The 20,438-nt window shown below is 45.4% G+C and overlaps 1 protein-coding gene across 3 annotated transcripts in view; it reads left to right on the forward strand.

Moving 5' to 3' along the window:
• Positions 1 to 20,438, forward strand: part of IPO9 (importin 9) — a 185,059-nt gene that overhangs the window by 150,849 nt on the left and 13,772 nt on the right. For all 3 annotated transcript variants that reach the window (XM_054025480.1, XM_054025477.1, XM_054025479.1), the window contains 3 exons: positions 9,029 to 9,162; positions 15,478 to 15,597; positions 20,081 to 20,182. In XM_054025480.1, the coding sequence (XP_053881455.1) occupies positions 9,029 to 9,162; positions 15,478 to 15,597; positions 20,081 to 20,182 (356 nt within the window). The remainder of the gene's footprint in view (positions 1 to 9,028; positions 9,163 to 15,477; positions 15,598 to 20,080; positions 20,183 to 20,438) is intronic.

Below are 20,438 nucleotides of genomic sequence, written 5' to 3' on the forward strand. Positions count from 1 at the left end.
AGGACCAGCCCATTCCACAAGTTAATGGAATTGTTCGTCGCAGTGGCCAACAGGATGAAAGGTCGCCCAGTGTCTGCTCAAAGACTTTTCTTCTTGGATCACCACCTGCATTCGCTACTGCTATGATCAGGCAAAGGTGTAACCCCCAGCAATTGTAACAGAGCACTCGACCAGGGCGCAGGCCTCTTTGGCAGCCTTTCTCACCCAAGTGCCTATCCAGGACATCTGTAGGGCGGCCAGCTGGTTGTCTGTCCATACGTTCACGTCCCACTACCCACTTACCAAGCAGGCTCGGGACAATGCTGACTTCGGTAGAGCAGTACTACAAGCTGCCAAACTCTGAACTTCAAGCCCACCTCCGAGGATACTGCTTGTGAGTCACCTAAAGTGGAATCGACATGAGCAAGCACTTGAAGAAAAACCGGTTACCTACCTTTTGTAACTGTTCTTTGAGATGTGTTGCTCATGTCCATTACATTACCCACTCTCTTACCCGTCTGTCGTAGTTCTGGCAAGAAGGAAATGAGAGGGTGTTGGGTCATCAGCTCCTAATATACTACCGCATGAGCACGGCACTCAAGGGGGCACCACAGCCAGCCCTATGGATACCGCTACGGCAAAAGTCTCCAACAACTGTGCACGTGGACATGCACAAACCTAGGATGGAATGGACATGAGCAACACATTCTGAATAACAACAGTTACAAAAGGTAGGTGACCGTTTTTTCCTTGCTGGTAAGTTCAGTGCACTAAAGTTATGGGGCAAACTGGCAGCCATAAAAATAACCAAGAAAATTATGCTGTCCAAAATGGAAGCACACAAATGAATAACTAGATTAGGAAGCAGTTTGGCATAGTGAATGGTGCACTGGGTCAGAAGACCTAGATTCTGTTCTCAGTTCTGTCATTGACCTGCTGTGACCTTGGAAAAGTTACTTCATTTCTCTATATTGCAGTTTACCCTTCCATTCTTTGTCTTGTCTGTTTAGATTGTAAAATCATTGGGCAGGGACTGTACCCCCCACTATGTGTATGTATGGTGCTTAGCACAATGGAACCCCAATCTCAGTTATTTACTGAAGTGCTCACAATGTGCTAGGTGCTTTCCGAATACTCAAGGACAGTCCCTGTTCAGAGAGACACATAATCCAAGGATAAAGTAGAAGGTTCGGAAAGGATACAAGAACAATAAGAAAATTATATGCAATTTACGTGCAAGTCAATTCAATTCACTATAAACATCATGGTGGAAGTGGTTCTTTAGAGGGACTTACACCCTCAGCCTCTCCTGTCCTTGTTTGATGGGTTGGATCACAAAAACCCCGTTGGGGCTTCCAACTGATGTGCCAAGACTACTTTTGCCCCTGCTTTCCTGCCCTGGCAGCTTGGGACTTTAGTGCCCTGCCTTGGTTGAGCTAGACTTGCCAGCCTGCTGCAAATCCAGACCCAGCTCTGAACCACATCCCCTAACAGCTGTAGGCTTAATTGAAAGCAACTGTCTCTAACACTCAGATGCCTAGCTCCCAATGTCCAAACACCAAATAAATCAGTTTTACCCTGTATAAGGCGTATACAGGGTAAACTCATAAATTGTTTGCCCTCTAGAACACTGATAGAGAGATATGCACAGCTGTTCCCTTCCCCCTCTCCCCCCCAGTATTAATACATACTCTGGGTTAATTGATAAGTAAAAAGTTATTTTATTAAATACAAAAAGTAGGATTTAAGTGGTTCCAAGTGATAACAGACAGAACAAAGTAAATTACTAAACAAAATAAAATAAAACACGCAAGTCTAAACCTAATACAGTAAGAAAACTGAATACAGATAAAACCTCACCCTCAAATGTTTCAATAAGCTTCTATCACAGACTGGACGCCTTCCTAGTCTGGGCACAATCCTTTCCCCTGCTACAGCCTTTGTTCCCACTCAGGTGGTAGCTAGGGGATTTCTCATAATTTGTTCTATTCCACCCACTTATATATCTTTTGCAAAAGGCAGGAATCCTTTGTCCCTCTGGGTTCCCACCCCTCCTTCTCAATGGAAATGCACCGGGTTAAAGATGGATTCCAGTTCAGGTGACATGACCACATATTACTGTAAGACTTCATTACCCACTTGCCAGCACACACGTATACAAGAAGACTTCCAAGTAAAACAGCAATCTACAGTCAATTGTCCTGGTTAATGGGAGTCATTAAGATTCCAAACCACCATTAATGGTCCACACTTTGCATAACTACAATAGTACCTCAGAGTTATATTTCATATTTTTCGTTTCAGATACAAGAGTGATACATTTATACAAATAGAATGACCACACTCAGATTATAAGCTTTGTAATGATACCTTACAAGAGATCTTTTGCATGAAGCATATTTTAGTAACATTATATTCACACTCATCAGCATACTTCCATAAAATCATATAGAATGCAACGTCACAAAGGGAACTGGGCTTGTTTAGTCTGCAGAAGAGAAGAGTGAGGGGAGATTTGATAGTAGCCTTCAACTCCCTGAAAGGGAGTTCCAAAGAGGATGGAGCTCGGCTGTTCTCAGTGGTGGCAGATGACAGAACAAGGAGCAGTGGTCTCAAGTTGCCGTTGGGGAGGTCTAGGTTGGATATCAGGAAAAACTATTTCACTAGGAGGGTGGTGAAGCACTGGAATGGGTTACTTAGGGAGGTGGTGGAATCTCCATCCTTAGAGGTTTTTAAGGCCCAGCTTGACAAAGCCCTGGCTGGGATGATTTAGTTGGGGTTGGTCGTGCTTTGAGCAGGGGGTTGGATTAGACCTCCTGAGGTCTTTTCCAACCCTAATCTTCTTTGATAGGATAGGAGCTTTGTGGATGAGTCCAGGGAGAGCCTACCATGCTGAGGGAGCTGTGTGGAAGATTTGTAGGTGGTTATGTAAGAATCTGCCAGACAAGGCTGGGAGCATTGGTAAAGCAGAGAGAAGGGGAGCAACATGAACTTTGATTAGGGAAAGGCAGAGTTGAGCTTTGAGGGGGATGGTAAGTTTAAATTTGAGATTTGTGGATGAGGAGCCAGTAAAGGGGTTTTGAAGGAGTCACCACTTTCGCAAGACTATGATAAATTTTGTACAAAGTATGCCTTGTGAGGTGTCATTTGAAAATTCATCTACTGAGCATTATTGTCCTGGTAAAATGTGTGTAGCAACATTGTATGTTAAGTTATAAGATTTTACTGTTCGACATTGCTGAGACATGTTCCAAGTTTAGAAAAGCATCCCAAACCAGTTTCCTCAGAAACAAAAGGTTAGCCAGCACCTCAGCCAGGTGTCAACACAATCAAGTGTACTATTATCGGGTTGAGTGGCCATTCTTTGGCAGGATAAGGATGTGAGCGAGACATTTACCTCTTGGCAGACAGAGGGCATGGCTACACTTGCAGATGTAGAGCTCTGTCAGTTAAACCCGCCTTCGTAGAGCGCAGTAGGGAAAGCACTGCAGTCTGTCCACACTGACAGCTTCAAGCGCATTGGCATGGCCACATTTGCGGCACTTGCAGCCGCATTTGGAGTGGTGCATTATAGGCAGCTATCCCAGATGCAAGTGACTGCAATGTGCTTTTCAAATCGGGGAGTGGGGTGGAGTGTGACAGGGAATGTGGTGTGTATATGTGGGGGGAGAGAGAGTGGGATTTTGGGGTGCTGAGTGTGTTTCAGCATGCTGTCTTGTAAGTTCAGACCCTCCCTCCCTCCCCGCCTCTCTCTCACTCATTCAAAGCAAACAGTAAATGTTTGCTTTTTCTCAAAGCTGATAAGCAGCCGGCTTCTCCGAAACGGAGCTTTGAAAGGGCATTTCCGCATTCCTGTAGCCGATTTCACAACAATGATGAGAGTGGCCACTTGACTTAAGGGGATTATGGGACATTTCCAGAGGCTGATCACAGCGCAGTAACACAACACCTCGTTCACACTGGCGCCGTGGCACTCCAGCAATGGCACAGCAAACGTTATTCCACTTGCTGAGGTGGAATACCAGCAGCGCTGTAGCCGTGGAGTCAGAGCACTCTACGTGCCTTGCCAGTATGGACTGGGAGTGAGCTAGGGCACCTGGGGCTGTTTTAGTGCGCTGTAACTCGCAAGTGTAGCCAAGGCCAGACTTGCTGTCGCCTGAACCCCAGTTGGAAATGATTCTCAAAGAAGAATAATGCTATAAGAAGGGAGAACAGAGGACACATCACCTCTATCTCCTCACGGCATCAATAACGTTTGAAAGACAAAGGAAGCATCATTGAACTGGTGGAGTGGCCCTGACTGAAGGAGTTGAGCCAGTAAAACCATGGTGGTAAGAAAATCTTTGCTTTGAATTCATTTAGCTTGCTAAGGGCTGGTCCACACTAACCCCCCACTTCGAACTAAGATACGCAACTTCAGCTACGTGAATAACGTAGCTGAAGTCGAAGTATCTTAGTTCGAACTTACCACAGGTCCACACGCAGCAGGCAGGCTCCCCCGTCGACTCTGCGTACTCCTCTCGCGGAACAGGAGTACCGGCGTCGACGGCGAGCACTTCCGGGATCGATTTATCAGGTCTAGACAAGACACGATAAATCGATCCCAGAAGATCGATTGCTTACCACTGGACCCGGAGGTAAGTATAGACATACCCTTAGTTAGGTATTAATTTGCATTTTACCTTTTATTTCTTTGTAAGCAATTCTGACTTTTAAGCCTCATTACTTGTAATAATTTAAAATCTATCTTTCTGTAGTTAATAAACTTGTTTTATTATTTACCTGAGCCAGTGAATTTGGACTGAAATGTTTGGAACCCTCCATCTGAGATAACAAGATTTCTGCATATCATTTTCTATAAATGAAATTATGGACTTGCTGGGAGCTTGTACTGCACAGAAGGAAAGAGCTGGGCAGTACAAGATGCACATTTCTGGGGTCAAGTCCGGGACTGAGAATTTGCTGGCTTTGCTCTGAAATATAATTCAGGAGTGGCTGACTAGAAGCACTCATATATTCATCTAGGAGTGGTTTTGCATGTTGGAGGTTGTGTGAGAGCAGACCAGGAGTAGTTGTTCTCACAGTAAAGCAGTGTAAAAGACACCCCAGGTTGGAGAGTTGAGGGGACACAGGTGTCCATCAGTCCAGATTGTACCCCCGGGAATGTCACAGTGACATGATCAGATTGATGGTCATAGAAGAGGTCTTTGGCTGCATTTCATTTGGATTTAAGAGGAACAAAGCATTAATTTGGAGTCCAGAGAGGAGAATGAAATAGTAGTCAAGGGAGAGCTACAAGGGGCTGAATATGAGAGTTGGCTGTAGAAATAAAAAGGATGGATCTTGGCAACAATGAGGAGGTAGAATAAACAGTTTGGATATGGCCAGGATATGTTGGGCAAACAATCAAAATAACTTTGAGATTGGAAAGATTAGGTAGAATTGACAGTGATGAAGGAGAGGAGTGGAGAGAGTTTGGGAGGGAAGAGCAGTTCTGTCTTGGCCATCTGCAATTTAAGATAAGAAAACCAAAAGGAGATGTTGGGAGAAAAGCAGAGATTTGTGGGATTAGCTGGAAGAGACAGGTCAGTGGGAGAGGAATAGCTTTGCAAGTCATCTGCATAGAAATGATAGCTGAAGCCTTTTGAGCTGATGATCACCCAGTGGAAAGTGCGAAAAGCAAAGAAAGAGCCAAGGACAGAGCCCTCGGAGTGAGAGGGGTGAGGAGGATCCACCAAAAGAGAGAGAGAAGAAACTGTAACAGAGATAGGAGGAAAAACCAGGAGGAGACAATGGGTAAAACTTTCAAAAGCACCTAGGTCACATTTTTAAAAAGCCTGAGGCACTTAGGAGCAAGAGTCCCATTGCTTTCAATAAGTTTTAGACTCATTAAGTACTCAGTTTCTTTTGAAAACAGGACTTAGGCTCAGAAGTTGCTTACGTGCTTCTGAAAAATTTACCCAGTGTCTCAAAACCCCAGCAAGGGTATGATATCAAGATGGATCTACTGTTAAAATCAGCAAAGAGGCTGAGGATGGAGTAAAAGGCCCTGAGATTTGGCTAGGAAATAGTTGTGGGAGCTGCTTCAGTAGAGTGGAGAGGTCAGAAGCCAGATTGCAGGGGATCCAAGGTGGTGCTTAGGGAGTGAATGCTTTGATTTTAGACTGCACATTCAAAGCTTAGAGGTAAAGGGGAGGGGGAGGTAGGTATCCAGAGAGGCATATCAGAGTGAGGGATAGCTTTTTGAGGCTAGGGAAAAGCAGGACAGACTTATACTGTGAGGGTCAGGGATGGGGTGAGCCTGGGGGCAGTGGAAGTACTTGTCCAGTTCTGGCATCAGCATTTCAGAAAGGATATTGCAAAATTGGGAAGAGTTCAGAAAAGAGCCATAAGAAGATTTATGGTCTGAACACCAGCCTTACAATGAGAGACTAAAGCTCAGTTTATTCGGTTTATCAAAGGGAAGGCTAACAATGGTTTAACCATGGGCTAGAACAGGGGTAGGCAACCTATGGCACATGTGCTGAAGACGGCACGCAAGCTGATTCTCAGTGGCACTCACACTGCCCAGGTCCTGGCCACCGGTCCGGGGGCCTCTGCTTTTTAATTTAATTTAAAATGAAGCTTCTTAAACATTTTAAAAACCTTATTTACTTTACATACAACAATAGTTTAGTTAAATATTATAGACTTATAGAAAGAGACCTTCTAAAAACGTTAAAATGTATTACTGGCACGCGAAACCTTAAATTAGAATGAATAAATGAAGACTCGGCACACCACTTCTGAAAGTTTGCTGACCCCTGGGCTAGAAGTACCTACTTGGGGAGCAGATTTCTGATGAGAGGGCTATTTAGCAGACAAAGATGTAACAATATCCCATGGCTGGAAGCTGAAGCTAGATACAACTCTACCCCAATATAATGCTGTCCTCGGGAGCCAAAAAATCTTACCGCATTATAGGTGAAACCACGTTATATAGAACTTGCTTTGACCCACCGGAGCGGGCAGCCCCGCCCCACCTGGAGCGCTGCTTTACTGCGTTATATCCGAATTCGTGTTATATCGGGTCGCGTTATATCGGGGTAGAGGTGTAGTATCAAACTAAACATAAGGTTCACGTTTTTGTCAGTGAGGGTAACTAACCATTGGAACAACTTACCTAGAGATGCAGTGGATTCTCCATCACTTTATATCTTTATATCAAAATTGGGTGTCTTTTTCTAAAAGATCTGCTCTAGCTCAGCCAGAAGTTTTTGCTTGATGTAGCAATCACTGGTTGAAATTCTATGGCTTGTGTTCTGCAGGAATTCAGACAAGATGATTATAATGATCTCTCTGTCCTTTAAAACTTATTTTAAACAAAAAAGTACGGAGAGGAAAAGATATAGGATCACTGGGGCAGGTGGAGAGGTTAGGGTTGGAGAGAAGGCAAGAAACTACTGGGGCTGTGATGGAGAAGGAGGTGAAAGTGTTAGGAAGGGAGAAGGGCAACTTGTCCGGGCTCCCATTTGAGAAGGCTCCCAAGACAAGTGGTGGTGCGACTTGGCACCCAGGGTTGCAGCGCCTCTCAGGTCTGGCTCGGTGGCTCTTCAGTCACAATGGAGGGGCAGCTGGGCTAAACCTGAATGATGCCATGACCCCACTTGCTGGGAGTAGGGACCTGAGCCCAGTCTTGCAGAACAGGAGCCAAGCTACTGCTGCAGGTTGAGTGTGTTGCAGACTCAATCTTCAACACCCCCACCCACCCCCCAAGACCTCCCCTCAATGGTCATTTTTTGGAAGGATAGGTGACTTCAGTTTCAGATTTTGTCCTGGGCCCCCAAAATCTTCTGCAACCTTGGCTGGTACAGGGCAAAATGAGGGGTGATCCCTGTGGACTGAATTTTCTTTTTGAAGAAGTATGCAAGTTTTTGTCACACAGGGCATGTGAGGAGCAAATTTGATTTGATTGACCCATTTGATATAACCGCTTATGTCAGTGAGCATGTGGCTTTTGTGTGGGTTGTTACTGTCTTGAAGTTATGAATAAATTGAAGCTTTAGTTGTATGGCTAATTTATTACACCCACTATACCAGCATTTATCAAACGGGGGGTGCCGACCTGAAAGGGGGTCACAAAACTGTTGTAGGATGGTTGCGAGAGTAGCAGCTGCTGGCTGGGCAGCCAGCTCTGAAGGCAACACCACTGCCAGCAGAAGTTGGGATGGGATGGTATTGCTTCTGTGCAGCTGCAGAAGTATGCGGTGGCATGGTAGGGAAAAAAGATTGGAGAACACCTGTACTATACCCTTAGTGCTTTGAGAAGTTGGGGTCAAAAAAATGTTGTTGTTTTTTTAATTTTTAACACATTAGTCATTTTTGAAGAACACGAAAACAAAGTGTAAAACAAATGTGTGCAGAGTCACCAGCCACTTCTACCTTATAGCCGTGGTCCTCTTCCTCCTACCCTGTTCCCTTTTGTTGTTGTCTTCTCTCATAACATCAAGACTGTTTATAGACTGTAAACTTCTGACCTGGGACTGTCTTATTTGTTTATCAAGCACCTTACACATTTTGGGCCCAATATGCATAATAATAGGGCTTTTGAATGAGTAGATGGATCAGAGGTTGGGACAATAGCTATGAAAAGGATTGGGGAACCTTAAACAATGTTTTTACCCCTAAATTGCTGTCTGAGAGGCATCTTCATCATACCACCTTGACCAAGTTGTTGGCCTGCCATGATTTTTAAGAGGGGGGGATTGACTCTTGGAATTGGGGCAAAGCAGGGGTAATGCGAGTCCTTTGTGGTGGATGAAGCAGGGGAAGAAGCCAAGAAGGAGGAGCTCATGTCCCTGAATATCTGCAACTGGAACTTCAGCCCTTTTCATGAGCTGAATAAGTGGGTGTACGTGGAATATTTTTTCATTTTTAAGTTTATGTACAACTATAGTGAACTGAACTTTGAAATAAAGCCTGTAAACTGAATTAAGTTATATTTGGTTCATGAATTTTGGATTATGTATAGGACAGAGGGAGACTCATGCGCTACACTTTTCCTCCTCAGCTCTGTAGCGTTGTGTAAACTCCTCCAGTATGGTATCAACAGTGATGACAAGCGCCTGCAGGACATTAGGGTGAAGGGTGAAGAAATATTCAACATGGAAGAGGGAATACGCACACGATCCAAATCAGCCAAAAGTAAGTAATCAGATTGCTCTAACAGGGTTGGGTCTATAAATATTACCTTGTGGCACACTTGGAAAGCCTCTAAAAGATTTTCTAGGTCTCCTGCAGTTTTGTTGGATATGTTGCTATATAGAAAAGACATTTTTTTTTATTGGAACTTGCCCAAAGTTAGCAAGATTAATATACCTATTAATTGCTTTACAAATTCTTGTTTGGGTTTGGGAACTTTGTTCTTACACTTCTAATTTAAGATTAGGGGAAATTAGAAGGCTCATGAGGTATGGAGCCCTTCACTGCTATGTCACTAGATCAAATTCATTCCTAGCCCAAGGACCTAAAATTGATACAGTCAGAGTGCTTGGTAACCTCTGTGAAATGAGCTTTCAGTGGACAATATTGGTAATCACAGTAGAGGAAATGAAGGACTGACTTGCCCAATGAGACTGAAGTTACCACCACTAGGTGGTAGAGGAAACTTTACATCAGGGGCATGGCTCATGGGAGTGGGGGGCAGCTTAGTAGAAACTTGCACTATGGTCATGCTCTCCCTAAAGGACTTCAGTCTCTAGTGCATTCAGCCCAGCATCTTTAATCAGCATTACATTTAATTTAAAATAAGTGTTTCTCCTGATAGGTTGGGAACCTACTGGCCTAGACTATTTACCATTGTGGGCTGCATATGCAGCTCTCTGTGTTGTGTGGGCTTCATCCACATAGTATACATACTACCTCTGCGGCCCTGAGGATGTCACATGGGCTGCAGCTGTGTGCTAATTGGGCCCTGCGGGCTAAGAACCACTGGTCTAGGCTTTTTGGTGTGTTTCCTTTGTAGAGATCTGTAGTAGTAATTGTATTGTGATAGGCCCTAGTGGCCCCTGCACTCAGTTGGGGGAGGGCACTACACACCCATGAAAAAATGTTCCCTGCCCTGCAGTCAGGGACAACTGACCGGTTCGAGGGGACCAGGGCACTGAAGTGACGCTGGCCCGGCCCGAGGTGGTAGCTCCAGATCAGGTGATGCCCAACACCTATCTAACCCTGACGGGTCGGCAGAACCCCATTCAAGGTGCCCGTGGCGAGGGTACACCTGAAGTGGGGGGCCAAGGAGGGCCCCAAAGAAGTGGGGGTGCACCACCATTTGCCCACTGAGGTGCTAATGTGGGGGGGACCTGGAGGACTGGCCAAGCAACTCCCAGGGTGCCCTGGTCGCGACCCATAGCCAGAGTCGGCGAAGGGCACTGTGCCCTGACAACGGGGAGGGTGCCATGCCCGAGGCGCAGGACTCTAACCTGGTGGGGAGGGAACGCCCAGGGACACAGCTCAGGGAGGCTGGGCCTTCAGACCCAGTCGGCGAGAGAGAGCAGGTGGCCATCCCTGTCCCAGCTGCTGAGTTCCAGGCCGAGTTGCAGAAAGATCCCTCCTTGCGGAAGATAAGGGACCTGGCCGACCTTAGTGTGGTACCAACCGTGGGGAGAGATGGCTGGAAAAGGTTCCTGTGGGAGAAGGGGTTCCTGTACCGAGAATGGGCTCTCCCAGGGAAAATGGAGTCGGGGGGGATCAAGAGGCAGCTGGTGGTACCCCGGAAGTATCGCTGCCAGCTGCTGTACCTCTCAGGGCACCAGGGAACCTGGTATACCCAGCAGAGGCTGCTACGGAACTTTTACTGGCCTGGGGTCTTTATTACCGTCCGACAGTACTGCCGATCCTGTGACCCCTGTCAGAGGGTGAGGAAGGCCCGGGACAAGGGGAAAATGGGACTCTTGCCCATCATAGAGGAGCCTTTCCAGAGGGTGGCCAAGGTCAAAAGGGGTGCTCTGAACCAAGAGAGCCCGAATCACAGACCTCCAGACTGGAATGCTGGGAGAAGACTCCAGCCCAGTTTGAATCCCAGGGGTATTGGGGGCACGGGCCGCATAAGCCTTCCCACATGCGAACTACGAGTGTCATCGAGCACACCCATCCTAAGGGGGGGCATGAAACTGGAAGGGCCTGGTGTAATTCTCACCAAGGAATGGGAGGGATGTTGGGGCATCCATGGGAACGTGGGTAGGTTCTAACTTCCCCAGGTCACTGGCTGAAGTGACCCCGCTCAGTTCGGTCTCAAAGGGGGGAGAGATGTGAGAACTGGGACTGTTCTTAATGTGGTCTTTGAATGCTGAGTGGGGAGTGTGGCTAGGACGGTCTGCATTGGGGAATGGGAAACTGGCCTTGAGGGAAGATACCTGAGCATGTAACGTGAGAACCCAGGAGGGGGCTGGGGCCAGGTGACACTTCTGCCCGGGAAACTGAACAAAGGCTGGGGGAGAGATGCTGGAGGGAGTGGAGGTTTTCAGGGGCTGGCTGGTAATGGAGGGAGCCCAGACGGGGCTCTGCCCCTCCCCCCCCAATGGGGCTGTGGTGCCCTGGGACCAAGAGATGGACCTAACTGAGGGGGTCCTGTTGGCTGTGCCTGCAAGACCTGTCTTGGACTGTGTTCCTGTCATCTAAATAAACCACCTGCTTTGCTGGCTGGCTGAGAGTCATGGTGAATCGCAGGAAGCCGGGGGTGCAGGGCCTTGTGTCCCCTCACACTCCGTGACAAATTGTTTGGACAGTTTGTTGTTTGGTAAAGTAACGTTGATTTTTGTAGTGTTTCTGCCCCTGTGTTTTAGTGAGAAGGGGTTACTGCTCCAGGGTGACTATGTGTTGGCCAGGTACTCATTTGAATGACATGTGATGATGCCAGCTTCTGCTCCCATGGAAGTCAGTGGCAAAACCCTGATTGGTTTTAATAATGGTAGGATTAAGTCCCTAAATTAAAGATTGGGTTTGGGACCCAAATGCTGATCCTTAGCATCATTCTAGACTGCCAGGCTAAAGCAATTTCTCAGCATTGCTATGTCTGAGTTACTGTCACATGTCACAAATGTTCATTAGACCCTGTTCTTTAAGTGAGGCCCTGACTCGTTATTTGAAGCTTTCAATTTTATCCACTTTACAATCCAAGTCAGAAACTTTACCTTTATTCCAATATTTAATCCAAATAGAACTCCCTTTTTTAATTATCTAACAATCAAATAGAACTCTTGAAAATCTGGTTATTACTTAAACCTTTTCCCAGTTCTTTTTGATTTTTTGGGCTTGATACAGAATTACCCTGTTTCCCCGAAAATAAGACATCCTCCGAAAATAAGGCCTACTTACAGTTTTGCCTCTCGTTGTAATATAAGGCATCCCCCCGATAATAAGACCTCCCCGATAATAAGGCATCCACCGATAATAAGGCATTTTTCATTTCTGAAAAATAAGACATCCCCTGAAAATAAGACCTAGCGCATCTTTGGGAGCAAAAATTAATATAAGACACTGTCTTATTTTCGGGGAAACAGGGTAGTAAGTATTTTGGGTCCTTCCGCTATCTTTTTTTTTTTTTTTTTTTGCCTTCAGAGTTTTTGTTTCATGCATTAGTGTCGCATAACCATGAAGAGGAAGGTGGGCATGTAAGAATTGAATGTGCACAATTGTTAAATTTTGATGTAACTTTGGTCCTGCTCGGTTTGTTGTATTTAAGAGGTTTATTAATCTGAAACTAATGTCCTAAAGAGCGTTCAGATGAAGCAATTGGCTACACATTTATATTACCAGTAGCACCTGAGACCGCAACTGAGATTGGAGCCCAGTTGTGCAAACACATAAGAAGAGTCAGCACCTGCCTCAAATAGTTTACAATGTAAATAGATAATACAATATTACTTCTACTACCGTACCCTTTATCTCCATTTTACAGATGGAGAACTGAGATGCATTTGTTCCATCATTAGTTAAAGTCTCTTTCTTGAGGGCAACTCTTCAGTATTTGCCCTTACACTTTTTACTGGTGTTAGGCAGTTAATGGAGTTGAAATTCAGATTTGGTTGATACAAGATTTTGTCCTCCAGGTGCTTCATCAACTTCAGACAGAAAACAAGAATTTTCAAAAGTGTCTAGTGACTTTGGGTGCCTCAGTTTGTGGCTGCCCCACTGGAGATGTATTATAGGAGTCCGACGTTCAGAAGTGCTGATTGCTTGTCCCCTTGTGTGGCAAGTTGGGTTCCCAAAATCACTAGTCTCTTTAGAAAATCTTAGCTTAATAAAATTTAGTCAGTAATTGTGATGACAATCAAACATTTTAATATTGGTGAAATACTGAAGTCCTCCTGTATTGTATTGTACAAGCAGCTGCAGTGCAAGCTTCTTACATGCTGCCCTGCCAGCGCAGCTCAGCCTTGACTTTATGTACCGCATTTAGAAGTAGGATATTGTTTTTGTCCTTATTTATGAAGAGGGGACTTGTAGGACATTCTACGTAGACTGTCAAGCAGTTTTCCAATAGTAATATAGATACTACTCCAATGCAGTATAATTCCAATAATCTTGTTTTAAGTTATAGATTGTTAAGCTTTTGGAATACAGTAACTCCTCACTTAGTCGTCCCATTTAACATTGTTTCATCGTTATGTTGCCGATCAATTAGAGAACATGCTTGTTTAAAGTTGCACAATGCTCCCTTATAACGTTGTTTGGCAGCCGCCTGCTTTGTCCACTGCTTGCAAAAAGAGCAGCCCATTGGAGCTAGCTGGTGGGGGCTTGGAACCAGGGTGGACCGGCAGCCCCCCCTCTCAGCTTTCCAATCCCCAAGTTCCCTGTGCGGCAGCTGCAAAGCAGGCTATCAATTGCTGGGCAGTTCAGCTGTCCTTCCCCCCGGCCACTGCCGTGTGCTGCTCCTGCCCTCTGCCTTGGAGCTGCTCCCAGAAACCTCCTGCTTACTGTGCAGGAGGGTGGGGGGAAGTGGTGGGCCAATGTCAGGGTGCCCCCATTCCTTTACCCCATCTCCACAGAGCGGAGCAGGGGGACACACGACAGGGCTCAGAACCGAGGGAGCTTGCTGGCAGCAGCCGCTGTCTCAACTTGCTGATCTACTTAAAAAGGCAGTGTACTTAGAGTGGGGTCAGCATACTCAGTGGGGGCAATGCGCGCCCCTCTCTCTCTCTCTCTCTCACAGACACACACGGTGCCATGCTGTCTCAACTTCCTCCATTTGTGCTGCCTTGTAGAGTGTGAGGCTACATTAACAACGTGTTAATTCTTGAAGGCTCAGCCGAGTGTTAGTTCATCATTTAGCAGTAAGGCATTCCCTGGGAAATATCCCACCCTCTTCCAACCTCTGACTTCACCACCACAACCAAGCTTCACAATCATCATTGCTGTGTACAGTATTAAATTATTTGTTTAAAACTTTGTGTGTGTGTGTGTGTGTGTGTGTGTGTGTGTGTGTATATATATATATATATATATATATATATATATATATATATATATATATATATATATATATATGTGTGTGTGTGTGTGTCTTTTGTCTGGCGAAAAAAATGTCCCTGGAACCTAAACCCACCCCACCCCCGTTTACATTAATTCTTATGGGGAAATTGGATTCATTTAACATCGTTTTGCTTAAAGTGGCATTTTTCAGGTTAACATAACTACAATGTTAAGCGAGGAGTTACTGTGGTTACTACTTTTGTTTTGTCTGTACAGTCCCTATTGCACAGGTGCCCTGATTCATGATTGGGGCCCCTAAGCATTACTGCAATACAAATAATTCATTACTTTGGTGATTTGACCTGGACTGGATTTGAACTAGTAATCTAGATCTGGAAGGCTCTGTATTCCATGACCTGGCTTCTGAGCCATATTTCCGGCCAAGGAAATATTTACACTTTAAAATAAATGTTGAACACAGTTCTTGTGGCCTTTAAGAAACCTGTTTCAAGGACCGTTTGAATTCACAACCTGAGATGATATAAAGAGTGGACATATGAGCAACATGAGAACTGTGTTTGCCACCAGTAATGCCCATAGGGAAAGAAAAAAATGAAGTTGGAAAGGCTAATAGCTTTAACCTAGTTCTTCAATGTTTGGCCTGTCAGTCATTTAATGAACAATAATCATCTTTAGTTTTGTCCTGGACCCTTAAAGTCCCAGTGTGATTGCTAATTGACTAGTTGAAGTTTCAGATTGTCCTTGCTTAACTAACATAACGTACTATTACACCTCAGTGTTTTCTTAGTTCAGAGGATTTGACACTTGCCTTGTTTATATATATGTCCAATGGTGCCAGAATATCTGCTCAATGGTAGTAGTTGAATGCAGCTCTCTGAGAAGAATATTTTTATGTAAAAGTATAGTTCTGTTCAGTGAACATTTCCAGCATGTATTGAAACAGGATTGTTTTAGTGGCTTTGAAGATTCTTATTTAGTTTGTTAAAAGGCAAAGTTATCTATGTATTCCTTCCTGTGGTCTTACAGATCCTGAACGCTGGACAAACATTCCATTGTTAATAAAAATCTTAAAATTAATAATAAATGAACTTTCTAATGCAATGGAAGCAAATGCATCTCGCCAGACAGCTGCAGACTGGAGTCAAGGTACGATACTGGGGTGGCTTTCTCCTTTCAGATGGTGAAGAATGAATGGAGTAGCTGAGCTGCTAACAAAAATATGCAATCTCATTAAAATTAGCTACTTTACTATACTAGAGAATTGGAAGGTAGCAAATGTTGTACCTATATTGAAAAAGAGCTCTAGGGCGATTCGTGAAATTACAGACCAGTCAGCTTCACACGTGTTCCTGGTAAATTGGTCAAAATGATAGCTGAAAATAGAATAACTGATCTGGAAGATTACAGAATGGTAGGGTCTAACCCACACAGTTTCTCCAAAAGAAACTTGTGCTGCACTAATCTGTTAGAATTTTTTGAATGTGTCAAAGTAGTGGATAAAGGAGGAACCGCGCTGACATAATCTAAACTTTCAAAAAGCACATTGACAAGGTCCAGCTTACAAGGTTGCTAAAGAAAATAGTTATAGGGCAAGGCGCACAGTATTATTTTTGATCTAATACATGGTCAGTTTTCATCATGGCACAAGGTGAACAGCAGCATGCCTCAAGGTTCTGTGCTAAGACTCGTTTTTAATGAAGATCTAGAAAAGGGGGTGAGCAGTGAGGTGGCAAAATTTGCACGAGTCACCCAAAATTATTGAGATCTCGCTCAGCCAGAAGGTATTTGCTGGATGCAGAAATGACTAGATGAATTTATCTGGCCTCTGTTATTTAGGAGTTCAGATTAGATTATCCTAAGAGGTCCCTTCTGCCATTAAAGTCTGTTATTCTGTGGCCCATTTCATGTCCCTAAGCCTGGTTCCTTGGAGTGGGGGGAACCTTTGGACCAGATACTGGTTCCCAAAACCATGTTCAGCTCTAATCGGTCTCAGAGTGGGAGCTAGTTGACACAGCCCATTACCATGGAAAAGTGTGCATTTCCATTGGTGCCAAAACAGGTGACTCGGGGCTTCCCCAGTGTTGGTTTCCAAAGAACCCTTGGCCTCAGTGCCTGGACCCTCAGAATCCACCTTAGAATGGCATTAAGACACTGGTGCTGACCCTTTTCCCTGGCTGCCAGCACATAAGACCAAGGTACCAAATGGGTGCTGAATGTTCCTGATGGGTATCACTCCAGTCCTGTGTTTCTGCTTCTGTCTGCTGCTCCTCATACCAAGGAAAGTAGGAGTAAGAACAGGAAGGAGGACCCCTGAACAGAACCACCCTAGAAAGAAACAGGAAAAGAGGCATTCTCACATTTCCTTAATTCAGAGGATTGCACCTCAGATTTGAAGACACTAATGCTAGGGGTCAACTTGACTGGGAATGCCTAGGGACCAGAGGTGTGCACAAAGGGGGGACAAGCAGGGGCACGCCCCCCTCATAATCTATGTCCCTGCAACCTGGGGAAGGAGGAAGCAACAGGGCGGCTGGCTGCCAGCTGAGCTGCTCCTCTCCCCACCCCTACAGCTGTTGCTTCTCCTTCCTTGCTGTTGGAGTCCTACACATTGACTCTGCCGCCACTCCCCAACTCACCTCCATGGGCAGTCTGCAAAACAAGCAGCAGTGGTGGGACTCCAACAGCAGGGAAGGAGACGCAGCAGCTATAGGGTTGGGGAAAGATCAGCCAGCCGCCCTGTGGCTTCCTCCCTCCCTGGGTTGCAGGGACATGGAGAGTGCTGCTGCCAGGGGGAGCTGCTGCCTCCGCACTGCTGGGCATCCTGAGAAATCTTGGGGGTGGGGTCACGTGAGCCTTTCATTTTAGTGTGTCTAACGTGCCCCTCCAAAAGTGGTCAGATTTAAATTCCTCCACATGCCCCTACTAGGGACTCTCCAAAGGGCTTTTTATGTGCAGATTCAGTTATCCTCCCCCTTCAGAGTAGAGGTCTCCCTCCCTAACTCTCTAAACTATGAAAAGGTTCAGAGAAGAGCAACTAAAATGATTATGGATTTGGAATGGGTTCCATATGAGGAGAGATTAAAGAGACTAGGACTTTTCAGCTTGCAAAAGAGGAGACTAAGGGGGGGATATGATAGAGGTATATAAAATCATGAGTGATGTGGAGAAAGTGAATAAGGAAAAGTTATATACTTGTTTCCCATAATATAAGAACTAGGGGCCACCAAATGAAATTAATGGGCAGCAGGTTTAAAACAAACAAAAGGAAGCTCTTCTTCACACAGCACACAGTCAACCTGTGGAACTCCTTGCCTGAGGAGGTTATGAAGGCTAGGACCATAATAGGGTTTAAAAGAGAACTAGATAAATTCATTAAGTCCATTAATGGCTATTAGCCAGGATGGGTAAGGAATGGTGTCCCTAGCCTCTGTTTGTCAGAGGGTGGAGATGGATGGCAGGAGAGAGATCACTTGATCATTACCTGTTAGGTTCACTCCCGCTGGGACACCTGGTATAGGTCACGGTCAGTAGACAGGATACTGGGCTGGATGGACCTTTGGTCTGACCCAGTATGGCCGTTCTTATGTTCTCTATGGTCTGACTTTCTGGCAGGAGTTTATATTTATAATTAGGGCCCTACTAAATTCGTGGTCTATTTTGGTCAATTTCCCAGTCAAAGGATTTAAAAATAATAAGTGTCATGTTTTCAGCTATTTAAAACTGAAATTTCACGGTGTAGTAATTTTAGGGGTCTTGACCCAAAAAGAAGCTGGGAGGTGGGGAGGGAGTCCTGACGTTCCCCTGGTGTTATCTGGACCGGTGATCTCCTAGGTCACTCCAATCCTCGACTCTCGGAACCAGCCTTACCCTGCTCTGCTGTGAGAATCCCCACCCCCGGGCTGTTCAAGCACAGCCTCTGGCATGTAAGCTGCTCCCAGCAACATGACTGAGCACTTTTGGCCAGCCGCTGCTTGGATTGTGCAACCGAATGACACTAGCCAATATCTGTGGTCCCAGACACAACCCTAGGAACCTCAGTCTTGCAGTGTCCAGTTATGCCCGCTGGACACTGCAAGCTTATATGAGTAAGAAATTGATATGTACCAGGCTTGTTATCCCAAGGGGAGTCTCTGACACGCTTCAAACCAAACGCACTGCTTCAGGTAGAATAAACAAACAAATTTATTAACTATGAAAGATAGATTTTAAGTGATTATAAGTCAAAGCATAACGAGTCAGATTTGGTCAAATGAAATAAAAGCAAAACGCATTCTAAGCTGATCTTAACGCTTTCAGTGCCCTTACAAACTTAGATACTTCTCACCACAGGCTGGCTGTTTGCCCTTTAGCCAGGCTTTCCCCTTTGATCAGCGTTTCAGTTGCTTGGTGGTGGTGTCTGTAGCTGGAGGTGGAAGAGAGAGGAAGAGCATAGCAAACGTCTCTCCCTTTTCGCATGTTCTTTCTTCCCCCTTGGCTTTGCCCCCCTCCCCCTTCAGAGTCAGGTGAGCATTACCTCATTGTAGTCCCAAACTGACCAAGGGAAGGGGCATGACTCACTCGAGAGTCCAACAGATCCTTTGTTATTGCCTAGGCCAGCATCTATGTTCCTGTGAGACTGGGCTGGGTTTGTCCCATACATGCCCTGATGAGGTGTGAACTGCCCCTCTGCTCCTGGAGAGTTTTGCCTTGGCTTGTTTTAAGCCATGAGGACACATTTTCAGCCTCATAACTATATACATGAAATTACAGCCTATAACATTACTATAACAACAATGCTCTGTGCATAATGAGCCTTCCGAAGACACCCGACATGACAAACTTTGCATTGGGTACCACACTATCATTTTATAAGGATGAACATGGGGGTGCAGAGTGTTCCCCCCCCCCCCCCCCCGAGGCACAGAGCGTCACAGGCGGGAGGTCACAAGGTTATTGTAAGGGGGGTTGCAGTACTGCTATCCTTACTTCTGAGCGGCTGCTGGCGGCAGTGCTGGTTTAGAGCTAGCTGTGCAGTTGGAGAGAAGCAGTTGCTGGCCAGTATCCCAACTCGAAGGTAGAGCCACGGCTAGCAGCAGCACAGAAGTAAGAATGGCATGGTATGGTATTGCCACCCTTACTTCTGTGCTGTTGCCTGCAGAGCTGGGCCCTCAGTCAGCTGCCAGCGCTCTCCAGCCATCCAGCTCTGAAAGCGGGGCAGAAGTAAGGGTGGCAATACTGCAAACACCCCCCCCCCCCCCAAATAACCTTGTGACCCACCCACCCCGCAATTCAATTTTGGGTCAGGACCCCCAATTTGAGAAACACTGGTCTCCCCTGTGAAATCCATAAAGTATAGGGTAAAAGCACACACAAGACCAGATTTGACGGGTGGAGACCAGATTTCACAGTCCGTGACACATTTTTCATGGCCAAGAATTTGGTAGGACCCTATTTATGCCTGGATTCTATCCATTGACTTTAAAGATATAAGCATGCCAATACACTGGCTTCTCTGATCTGTACACATGGGCATAATTCATTTCTGCTCCTGTACTGTTTAATAAGGGACTGCGTATTCTGTGGGTAATGTTTATCCGTCTCGAACTGGTATTTTCTATGTGGCTTTAAGATGCTTTTTTTTCATCAACAGATGACTCCAATGATATGTGGGAAGATCGGGAGGATGAAGAGGATGAAGATGAAGGTTTAGCTGGACAACTTTTATCAGATATTCTTGCCACAAACAAATATGGTAAGCAGAACAGTTACGTTCACTGTTCAAAAGGTCAAATTGCGTAAAGAACAAGCAGCTCTGAAAGTTACATTTCTCTTGACAGCTGCTCAGTATATAGTATGGAGGGCAGGGAAATAACCTGGAATGGAAGACACGGGAAAAAGGGAAGAGCAAAAAATACATCCTGGAACAGAGACTGTATGTTCATAGGCTAGAAGATATCAAATAACAGAGCACCTTTTGAGGCTCAGGGTTTGTCTACACTTAAAATGCT

Source organism: Malaclemys terrapin, chromosome 4 (assembly GCF_027887155.1).
Source record: "Malaclemys terrapin pileata isolate rMalTer1 chromosome 4, rMalTer1.hap1, whole genome shotgun sequence".
Classification (NCBI taxonomy): Eukaryota; Metazoa; Chordata; order Testudines; family Emydidae; genus Malaclemys; species Malaclemys terrapin.